Source organism: Palaemon carinicauda, chromosome 30 (assembly GCF_036898095.1).
Source record: "Palaemon carinicauda isolate YSFRI2023 chromosome 30, ASM3689809v2, whole genome shotgun sequence".
NCBI classification, from domain to species: domain Eukaryota; kingdom Metazoa; phylum Arthropoda; class Malacostraca; order Decapoda; family Palaemonidae; genus Palaemon; species Palaemon carinicauda.
In genome coordinates, this window is record NC_090754.1 from 26,174,404 (window position 1) to 26,186,738 (window position 12,335).

Sequence of the window (12,335 nt, forward strand, 5' to 3'; positions counted from 1 at the left end):
CATCTTTGCTTTACATTTAGCCAACAGTGTTGCTATTTGGTTGTTACATAACATATTCCTGTTTAACATTACACCAAGGTCTTTAATGGCTTCTTTGTTTGTGATTGTCTCGTTATTAGGTCCCCTGTATGCACATACCATTTCTTCTCTGTTTCCATAATTTATTGATTTGAATTTATCAGAATTAAATACCATCCTATTTATCCCCGCCCATTCATATATTTTGTTTAGATCTCTTTGTAGTGAGTTCCTATCTTCATCACAAGTAATTTCTCTACTTAGTCTTGTGTCATTGGCGAAACTTCATACTAAAGTCTTTAACATTACAGTCTGTGTGTGAGATCATAATAACAAACAGCAGTGCAGCTAATACCGTACCCTGTGGCACGCCAGATATTACCTGAGCTTCATCTGATTTCTCGTCATTTGCAACCACTATCTGTTTTCTGTGTTGTAGAAATTCTCTTATCCATTTTCCTATCTTTCCCTTAATATTATGCTTTTTCATTTTTTCTCTAATATATTATGGTCTACCTTGTCAAAGGCTTTTGCAAAATCTAGATATACCACATGTCTTTTTCATTTATCATATGTTTATATATGTTTTCATAGTGTACTATCAGTTGGGTTTGTGTGCTTTTTCCGGGCACAAAATCGTGTTGACCTATATTAAATAAATTATTTTTAACCAAATGCTTCGTTATTTTCTTTTTTATTACCCTTTCATACACTTTCATAATATGTGATGTTAGACTAACTGGTCTTTAATTGCTTGCCTCTAGTGCTGATCCACTTTTGAAAATAGCGGTTTTATATGCTAATTTATGTTTAACATATATCTCACTCACATCTACACTTTGTCTTAGCAGTATTGCAAGCGACTTCGCGATAGTGTGTACAGTTTTTTTTTTTTTTAACAAAATCACAGGAACTCCATCTGGCCCTGCCGCTGATATATTTTTAACTTCGCTTATAGCCTGCACAATATCTGCTTTATTAATATCTATATCCCTTATATATTCACTATTTTCTTCTCTCATTTCTGTTTCATTATTCTCATTCACAATTTTTGGCGTGAATTCACTCATATATTTCTGCAAAAATGTTACATATTTCCTTTTTTTTATTCGTTAACCGTCCTTCCATTCTTAAAGGGCCTACTTCTAATCTACCTTTATTATCTTTTTTTGCACAGGAGTAAAGTACTTTGGGGTTTTTCTTGATATTTTGAAGTGTCCTTTCTTTTAGGTCCCTTTTTTCATTTTCTTTCGATCATATAATTTTTTTTCTGCATTTTCTATCTTACTTTTTATTTCCATCTTTTTCCATACCTTTTTTTTTTCTTTTGCAAGATTTTCTTCCACTTTCTAATTTTCTGAAATAAAATCTTTCTGTCTCTTGCTATGCATGTCTGATGTTTATTTTTTTTTTTTTTGTACATATTTTTCAACAATTTTCTCCAGTATTTTGCATAATATATCTGTATTTACCTGTATATTATCACTTACTAATACATTTTTCCATTCTTTGTTCAATTCTTACATTTATTTCTGACCATTTTATATTCTTACCATAGAAATTATATTTTCCATATCCTTCCCATCGTTTTGTGCTTTGTTTATCTCTGTGTTCACTTGCTTTGGAATGGACTATTAATTCTATGACATTGTGGTCTGAAATTCCCAAGTTGTACACTATTTCTTTAACATAATTCACCTCATTCACAAATACTAAATCTAGGACATTGTCCTTTCTTGTTGGAATGTGGTTTATTTGTTACAAATTATGTTCTAATAACATATCTTGAAGCTTTTCAAACAGTATCTTATCTTCTGCGCTACTATTACTCTCTTTTTTATATGTATATATAAAACCACTTTCTTCTATCCATTCTTTCCAATCCACGAAAGGAAAGTTAAAATCTCCGGATAGGAGTATATTCCAGTCTTTATGGTTTCTACTTATATCATCTACTTTTTCTATTATTATGTCAAACTTCTTAGTATTTGGGGGTCTGTAGACTACAATATTCACTAATTTTTCATATTCAAATTATACCGCAATCAATTCACATTCTGTGTTGCTGTATTTTTCACAGACTTTTCCTTGACTTATGTCTCTTCCATATATTGCGGTTCCCCCTTGATTCCTATTTGTTCTGTCTGATCTATATGTTCGGAAACCCTTTATCTGGTCGTCACTTCTACTCTCTTAGGAATACCATGTTTCACTTATATTTAAAACATCTATTTTTTCAATTTGGGTTAGTTCTTCTAAGAACTCCATTTTCCTTTTAGAGTTACTCGTGACTAAACCCTGTGCATTCATCACTATTATGGTTTGTGTTTCATCCCCATTATTTAATATGTCTCTTCCATATATTGCGGTTCCCCCTTGATTCCTATTTGTTCTGTCTGATCTATATGTACGGAAACCCTTTATCTGGTCGTCACTCCTACTCTCTTAGGAATACCATGTTTCACTTATATTTAAAACATCTATTTTTTCAATTTGGGTTAGTTCTTCTAAGAACTCTATTTTCCTTTTAGAGTTACTCGTGACTAAACCCTGTGCATTCATCACTATTATGGTTTGTGTTTCATCCCCATTATTTAATATTGGTAATAATATGGATTCTCCCATGCTTCCTTCCTGTTCTGATATAATGTTCTTTTCTTAATTTCCAGGAATTCTGCCAGTAAAAAATCCAACTCTTCTATTATATTTGCTCTTTCGCCTTCATATTCATTTTTGTGTATACCTGCAATTATCCCCATATCTGCACCAGCCTCTGGCATTATAGATGCATTCTTTGTAGCTGGGCTCTAATTGTGCATATTTGGGTTGAAAGGCATCATAACTTGGGGCCTTTTGTGAATAGCGCGGTATATACACGGCTTGTTTTTTTTGTTTCATTTTTCTTTTCTGTTTGCTGAGTTTTCTGACTTTCATTCATGTTTGCAGGATGCATATATTAAAATTTTTTGTTGAATTTGCATCCTTTTCCTTCTTTCAGGTTTTTGCATATTTTTGGATGGAGATCTCTGCAGTCGTCTCCATATCCGTTCTAAATACGCACATTTACCATATATTTTATAATTATGGCATATCTTTGGATGCTTGTAGTAACATCTTTCACCAAATCAGAGAGAGAGAGAGAGAGAGAGAGAGAGAGAGAGAGAGAGAGACTTGTTGTGCATCTGAAAATGTCAGTTTTGTGAGATGATTTTGTGGAAATTTAAGAGTTAGTTTCTTTTTGGCTGTGTGATATAAAGTTGTAACTCAGAGTATAGGTCAATAGGTATTAACAACTGTACCCTGTCACCCTTTCACTGTTGACAACCACAAAATTCCAATCACGATGTCCTTGTCTTAACTAGACTTCAGAGTAAACAGGATAGCTTTGTTCATTGAACACTTTGATAAAATGAACTTTTTTTTTGGGGGGGGGGGGGGGAATTGCTTAAAAATATTTTACTTAGTGAACAGTTGTGACTTTGGTAACAGGACAGAATATGAAAGATATGATTGTTCTAAAAGAAATAGTAATTGATGATTACCAGATTTGAATTAATTTATGAGGAATTTTTGTTGTAACATTTAAACAGGAAGGAAGGAATGAAGGAAGAAGGAAGGAAGGAAGGGAAAATGGAAGGAAGGGAAAATGGAAGGAAGGAAAAATGGTAGGAAGGAAGGAAGGAAGGAAGGAAGGAAAAATGGTAGGAAGGAAGGAAGGAAGGAAGGAAGGAAGGAAGGAAGGAAGGAAGGAAGGAAGGAAGGAAGGAATGTATGAAGGAAGGGATTTATGAAGGAAGGAAGGAAGAGAGAGAGAGAGAGAGAGAGAGAGAGAGAGAGAGGAGAGAGAGAGAGAGAGAGAGAGAGAGAGAGAGAGAGAGAGAGGGATATGCATATTTATATTTTTCATCAGCATTATATACAGTATCATCATATACTGTATAAAAAATATTAATCAGACAATTTATGTATAAACATTTTTAATCATTTTGATTACTATTTAGAATTACAATACAAAGGGGCTTGTCACTGAATAGTTTACATGTTTTAGATTTAAAGTTGGGTTGTTCTGCTTTGCACGGTTGGTTTGAAAACTCGGCCCGCAAGATTAAATAACGCGAAACCGGTGGTATGTGATTTATTTTAATAAGTCATGCGGTTTTCTGTAACGCGAATGACCAAATCCGCAAAGATCAAAGCCGCGATTAAGGAAGGCCAACAGTACAGTACAGAATTGATGGATGGATGTATAAAACCTGAACCTTGAGGCCTTTTACTAAAGCCAGGGAGGCCATTCAGTGCAAAGACGCTAAAAGTGAAAAACAACTACTGCGATATGGATACCAAGATGGACAAAAGGAAGGGGCAACCGAGGTAAGTAGAAAGCTAAATATGAGTATAGCCAGTGCTTGAAGAGACATAGACCCTTTAGTATATACTAGGTAGAAGGTTGGCCAGGGCACCAGCCACCCGTTGGGATACTACCGCTAGAGAGTTATGTGGTCCTTTGACTAGCCAGACAGTACTGCATTGGATCCTTCTCTCTAGTTACGGTTCACTTTCCCTTTGCCTACACATACACCGAATAGTCTGGCCTATTCTTTACAGATTCTCCTCTGTCCTCATACACCTGACAACATTGAGATTATCAAACAATTCTTCTCTCAAGGGGTTAACTACTGTACTGTAATTATCCAGTGGCTACTTTCCTCTTGGTATGGGTAGAAGAGACTCTTTAGCTATGGTAAGCAGCTTTTCAAGGAGGACACTCCAAAATCAAACCATTGTTCTCTAGTCTTGGGTAGTGCCATAGCCTCTGTACCATGGTCTTCCACTGACTTAGGTTAGAGTTCTCTTGCTTGAGGGTACACTCGAGCACACTATTCTATCTCGTTTCTCTTCCTCTAGTTTTGTTAAAGTTTTCAGTTTATATAGGAAATATTTATTTAAATGTCTTTGTTCTTAAAATATATAATCTTTCCTTGTTTTCTTTCCTCAATGGGTTATTTTCCCTGTTGGGGCCCCTGGGCTTATAACATCTTGCTTTTCCAACTAGGGTTGTAGCTTAGCAAGTAATAATAATAATAATAATAATAATAATAATAATAATAATAATAATAATAATATATGGCTTTTGACTAATTTTTTGTCCATTCAGTTAACATTACTTAAATTTTTTAGATGTTATAAATAATATTGAAGTCATAGTAAAATAAGACTAGCTTTATAGAAATAAAACCAAGAAAAGATGATTACATTACTACTTTAATATTTAGCTTTTGGTCTCTTGCGTCATAGTTATTTTATTTAATTGACTTGATCTCATCCTTGCAGAATGGTTAATAAAATTCTAAAAGATTAACTAATATGACCTGAGAAACCCTATTTGAACTGAAGTAGTGATATTAATATTTTACTTACTTGATATCCAACTAACTTCCCTAATTTCCAGTTCCTTTCCTTGCAAACTCGGCGAGCCAATGAAGTTGCGGCAATTTTTCTTGGTTGTGTAACAATAATATTGCAGTGCTTAAGGTCTTCTCTTGCTTCATCTAAAATAAACTGAGGTACTTGAGTTGATTTTCCACAGCCTGTTTCTCCTTCAATTACTACCACTTGATAGTTTTTAATTCTCTCCAAGATCTGTTAAATAAAATGTCACCAGGTTATTTTAAACAAATGTAAAAAACAATTTCTATAAAACTAACAGATAATTTCATAAAACCTAATCACACATTTAGAGTCAACAGCTGTGTTTTTTTAATTTCTCAGACACTGAAGACCTTTAAGCAAGAAGAAACTGGGTTAGAAGTATAGTACTTGACATGGGTAGATAAAATACTTTTAAAAGGATATAATGAAAAAAAAAAATATCCATTCCCATTGTGAGCAACGAGTCGAGACGAGATTCGACTGTGGCCCTGTTTGGGTAATCCTGTCATCTCTTCATTTTCATCAGCATTTTGGAAGTAAACTAAGCCTCGCCGAGAGCGTCTGCCATGATAAGGGAACTGTACTGCTTTGACCAAGATGTCATCGTCTTAATTAGTGGAGTCAACATATTTTGAGAAACCGAGCCTGAAGGAAATCCTTGTTTAGGATATATGTCATCATGGAAGGACACGTGCTGCCCTTTGTTCACGACTTAACACGTGGTCCGGATTGCATCAGAAATTTCTTCTAGAGGCTTCCATGGCGTGATCAAAGTGGGCATTTTTGAGGAAGCCAATAGAGATGCAGAATTGTTAAAAAGAACGCCTTCTATGGAGATGACCACTGCCCACTGTAATTAACTCCACCCATACATGGGTATATAATCTTCAAGAAGAGATTGTCCAAGAGACATAGGACAGGACATAAGACAAGAGAGGAACTATATCTGAAGTATATAAGATCCATGCCCAAGCAAGATAAGAAACAGAGAAGACCAGAAGTCTAATGGGGCCAAATTCTAACCTTCCCTTCAGACAACAAAAGCCTATCTCCAAAAGATCCTGTTATGGCCGAGGAGAAGAGACAAATTGAAGCAGCCAGCCCTCCCTGCTTGTGACAAGAAGTAGCCAACACTGCCTTCGTTCAATAGTATCATCAAATCCTTGGAAGATCTCTGATGTCCCACTTTGATGTCACCCTTTTGTGACGTCTTCGAATCTGGTCATCGTGCCAGTTTCATCTGAACTTCAGCTGCCCTCCTGCAACGTTATCAAGAATTATTTCAACAGTATCATCGAATTCTTGGAAGAAGACCTCTGATGTCCCACCTTGATGCCACCCCTTTTGTGACGTTTTCGAATCCGGTCATTGTGCTAGTTTCATCTGAACTTCAGCCGCCCTTCTGCAACGTTCTCAAGCCTGAAGTCTCCGTAACAGTATCATCTCAGCAGCTGCAGAAAACTATTCTTAAGTATTTCTACCTTATTGACTGTTCGCCCTTTCTGTTGATGTTTTGGTTGGTTTGATTTATCAGTTAAAGTGACCGAAGATGTAACATTAATTTTCTTTTTAAGTTTGTGAATAAACGTGTTGTGTTTTTCGTGTTTCTTTTTATATTCCTTTCCCATATTTCAATCGGTGTTGTTGATATTCATTTTACTTATTAAAAGAACCTATAACGATTTTAAGATCATAACAGTACTGCACATGAGCCACCTGGATTTCTGCTCTATAATGCTAAATACTGTATATTTCTGGAACACTAGTTGTGGGTCAAAACTAAGGAGGGAAGCACTTACTATAAGACTGGACTGTATTAGATTTAAAATTCTATGCTAAAGGTCAGGGCAGCACTAGGACTAGTGAGGTTATTTGGCACTGCTTTATTCAAATTGGTATATTTGAACAATAAATTTACTCAACTGCAAGCTATTCACTCATTAAAAATAATAAACTAATCAAAAGGAAAAAAAAAAATAAATCTTATGAATGAGAGATTTCAAGTAGATACCCAAAAAGCTTCTTATGCTAACATTGTCTCTTAAAGTACATCTGAACCTTGGAATAACAGACTAACGAGGGGAAGGGGTCTTCATTATCACTGATAGTCTATTGCATAAAAAAAAAGTTTTCTAACATGAAATCCATAAAAATCATACCAAATTGTATTGGCTACATGCCTACCGTATAGACCCCAACATCTGGAGTAACATCAAAATAGAAGCCGAGATTAACACGCTCCTGTTTTTCATTCTTAGACAACATAAAGGAATGTACATTTGATATAGCTCATGAAAGCAAACTAATATAATTAAAGAATACATATTAAATGAAACACATCTGAATACAGTGTCAAAAAACACTAGCGAGTCATCTGGGAATTATTATTCCTAATACTTTCCCATATGGTTGGACAAAAGATAAATAGAAGAAGACAAATGTGATGAGAATGGAGTATGCAATGGAAGATGAAATATCATTGGAAGGAGAAAGGATCAATAAGGCAGAATCATTTAAGTATCTAGGAACTATGATATCCAATACAGGGTCTTTAGAATTAGAGTTTAGTTTAAGATAGAAAAAAGCAAATCAGACAATCAGGTTAAGTAAAATTTGGAAATCAAATTGCATGAAACTACAAATAAAAATCAGACGATACAATAGTTTAGTGAGATCGGTGTTACTATATAGACACGAGTCATGGTATGAAAATGAAACAACCTCCAATAGATTTAGTAGATTTGAGAACAAAGCCCTCAGAAGGATATTGTGAGTTACAGGGTAGTACAAGATTAAAAATGAAACTATAAGAGAGATTACTTTAGTGCCATATGTGGATGTGATCATGATGAGGGGTAGATGGAGATGGTTTGGAGACACTCTTTGCACTCCCAAAGAGAGATTAGTTCACCAAGCTTTCAACTGGGCTCCACAAGGCACTAGAAGAGTTTGAAGACCCAAACCTACATAGCTGAGGACTATGAAGCGTGAAGTAGATGATGAATGGAGAAGTATTGAATTAAAAGCTCAAGATAGAGACGACTGGGAAAATCTAACCGAGGCCCTTGACATTAATAGGCGTAGAAGGAGATGATGATGATGATGATGAATACTTTCCCGACTATTGAAATAAAAAATCATTAAAACGTATAAAAAAAATACTATATTTGTAAATGAACAAGTACATACATGTGAATACTGAATACATCTTGATACAGTGTAAGATATGCTTTAGATTTGACTAAGTAAAAAACTATGGCAAATTTTAATCAAATTGTTTCATATCTGCAGTATAACCCAACTACTAAATTTCAACCATCTGTGTATAGGCTAGATTTTGGTTATATCAAGAAGTTATTACAAATATTGGTTTGATTACAGTACTTAGAAAAAGAAAATAAACATACCAGTAGCCAATTCTATATCTTGTTTTCTTACATACCATACCCAAAAAGGGAAACCACGTTGTTATGTTTCACTGCCAATCACAATAAATGAATAAATGAATGAATGAAGACATTTATAAATTCAAATGATAACTAACAATACTAATAGCTCTTGGTATACTGTATGAAAACTGCTATCAATTATAAGATGATTTTAATAAGCTTGGAAATCATATTGAAAACAGCTTTTATTTATTTACATGCATATCCTTGATAGTGATAGTTTGAATCGGCTGACAATATTAAATTTTCTCAATTGGGCTGCTATTTGTATTCTCCAAACTCTTTAGAAATATATTATAATAAATATTGCACAAATACTAATATGTTATACAATACCACAGTTTGCAACCAGTTTAATAAAAGCTATAATATTAGTGTCCTTACTTATCAAGTTAGAGTGTAACTGTTCGCTCATTACATTTGGCAATGAAAGTAGCAAAACTAGGGTTTTCCCTTTAGGTGTCTTCTGTGGGAAAAACATTATATAGAAACAGCTTCCCTTTAGGTGTCTTCTGTGGGAAAAACATTATATAGAAACAGCTTTATCAAGTTTTTATTTTGAATTTCTAAAGATACAATAAAATCCTCATAGCATTTACTAAGGATAACTATTTTCTATTTATGTGCACACATCCTCTAGAGCGGGCTTAAAATCCGCTGAAAGCGTTTACATTTGCTCAGATGGGCTCTCAGAAAATAAGTTGGTATTATTGATATAGAATCATTTCTCAAATAGGGTACTTATTATGAAGATAAGCCAATAAGGTAAAAATATTTTGTATTAAATCTATGTAAATAAATACAGTGATACCTTGACATACGAGCATAATGCATTCCAAGACTGAGCTAATATATCAATGCACTCGTATCTCAAAAAAAATTTTCCCATATAAAGTAATTGAAAAAAAATTATTCCGTTCCCACCCTCTTAAAAACACCCAAATCAATGATATAACAATGGAAAAACATGCTTTTAATTGTTTCAATACTTAACCTACACTAACAAAATGACATAAATGATTGTTGGACTGTGATCTGCAATAAAATGTGGCTTTATTATGGAGTTCTTACCTTCGAAACAGACTGCAGCGGCTAACGACAGCATGTGCGGAGGAGGGAGAAAGGGAGGGAGAGAACTGGACGGTACACAAACGGTATTTACACTGTTCCTTACACTACGTATTGTATCACAAACTTTAAATTAACCTAAAAGAAACTAGCTTACTTATATTTAAAATGTATTTTAATCTTACAAATCTTATTTTCTAAATCTTTTCATTTTTAATTTATTTTTACTGTTCCTCACCGGTCTTGGCTCTTTTAGCCTCGCTTTCCCTTTCCCTTGTTGCAGGACTTAATAAAAAAAACACATATCCAAGGAGGTTTGTTTCTGTCTCCATTTCAAAATGCTGAGGAAAATAGTTAGACAGGTGTTGTTAAAAAGAGCTGAAGCACGACCACACAGCAATTTATCCGGGTGTCTCTTTTCCACACAATCAGACATCCTTCCACATAGCCAACACTTCCTTAATCTCCTTCGAAGAAAGGAGTTCCTGAGCTCTTGCAACACCTCCGTATGTTATATCGTCTGGAGCTCAATCAATTCCTCTGCCGTGAGCTCTTCTTGACGCTCCTCGACAACGTCATTCACGTCTCCCTCATCTACCTCCAACCCCAAGAACTTTCCAAGAGACACGATCTCTTCAAACACAATGGGTTCAGGGTCAAGCTGCGAAGTATCGAACCCTTCGAGGTCCCTTTCAGCTACGGAATCTGGCCACAATTTTTTTCAATGTTGAATTTAAGATTCTTCGCATTATACCCTGCATGCTTCACCAATAATTTTCAAACCATGAACAATACTGAAATGGTCCTTCCAAAATTCACGAAGGTTGAGATTGGTGTTGTCTGTGACATCAAAGCAATTTTTAAACAAATGCTTTGTGTACAACTTCTTAAAGTTTGAAAACACCTGTTGGTTCATGGGCTGGAGGAGTGACGCGGTGTTAGGCAGGAGATAAGAGTACCTTGACGAACTTGAATTTATCCAGAATGCCATCTTCAAGACCAAGAGGGACCAGGGTCACTGTCTAGGAGCAGAAGACATTTCAAAGGCAAGTTTTTCTCCAACAAATACTTCTTGACTGCCGGACCAAAGCACAGATTCACCCATTCTGTGAAAAAATGCCTCCTAACTAAGCCTTTGAATATGAGCACCACATGACTTGAAGTTTTTCTTTCAAGATCTTGTGACTCTTGAAAAGCACGTGAGTTTTTGGAGTGGTGTACGGCAGTGGCTTGATCTTGCAGTCACTGCTGGCATTAACATACAAAGCTAAAGTCAATCTATCCTTCATGGGTTTATGGCCCGGCAGGTTCTTCTCTGCTGTGATGAATGTTCTACTGGGCATCATCTTCAAGAAAAGGCCAGTTTCATCGTAGTTGAAGATTTATGGGGAAATGTAACCTTCTGCAGCAACAAGTGATGCAAAGTATTCCACGTACTCCTCCGCGGCTTTCACATCAGAACTCACAGCTTCCCCATGCCTTGCAACTAAGTGGATCCCAGTTTGTCTCAAAATTATCAAACCAGCCATGACTGGCTTTGAAGGTCTCCACTAGTGTTGCTGTCTCCCCACACTCAGCTGCTTCCCTTTGGTTCAAACCTTCATAGATTGAGCTGGCCTTCTCACAGATGATCATCTCAAGTCACACTATCTCCTGCCAATTGTTTTTCTTTTACCCTTAGCAACAGTCCGTAGCTTCAACAGGATAGTTACAAGAGGGAAATGGTTCATACCTGCAGATGGAGGACAGTTTGCAGCATTTCAACAGTTCTGTAACCCAAGAGAGGGGAAGATGAAAGAAAGAAGCCAGTGTATCCAGGTTCCTGTGGGTTACGTCTTGCAGGTTGTGGACTGAGGGTCATCTGACGCCTCCACACACCCGCTCAAGTACTTGTGCCACAGAGTAGTTCTTTTTAAATGCTGACATGTTACTGCCACTGCCATTAAGAGCTCTAGGTCTACATCCTTACAGGAGGGAGTCAGGATTCAAAGCACGATCTATTATCTGTTGAACCTATGAAGAGAATGCATTCCTTGTGACTCTCCTTTTGACCCTGCCCTTATTAACAAACATTTTGTTAACATGTGAGCAAGCTCGTGTGGTTCATTTAAGATTAGACCTAAGAGCCCTCCCAGGGCATAGTAACCGTGTTGCTCTGAATAATCAGTTACAGAACCAGGACTCTCCTTCCGGCAGGGCCCACATCTTCGAACCGCTGCAGCTGGATTTTGAGTCTTAGCAACGAACCCATGGACAATGCCGAGTGTTACCTGTCCCCATCCCCTACAATGTATGTCGCAAAAAAGACCATGCAACTTGCTGACCCTCTTTGCTGAGGCAAGAACGAGAAGGAAGACAGTCTTCAGTGTC

General features: G+C 36.0%; 1 protein-coding gene across 1 annotated transcript in view; it reads right to left on the bottom strand.

Annotated features, from left to right (window-relative positions):
* Positions 1–12,335, bottom strand: part of LOC137623434 (ATP-dependent RNA helicase TDRD9-like) — a 314,903-nt gene that overhangs the window by 99,122 nt on the left and 203,446 nt on the right. Inside the window, exon 5 of the mRNA XM_068354268.1 lies at positions 5,437–5,658. Coding sequence (XP_068210369.1) covers positions 5,437–5,658 — 222 coding nt within the window. The remainder of the gene's footprint in view (positions 1–5,436; positions 5,659–12,335) is intronic.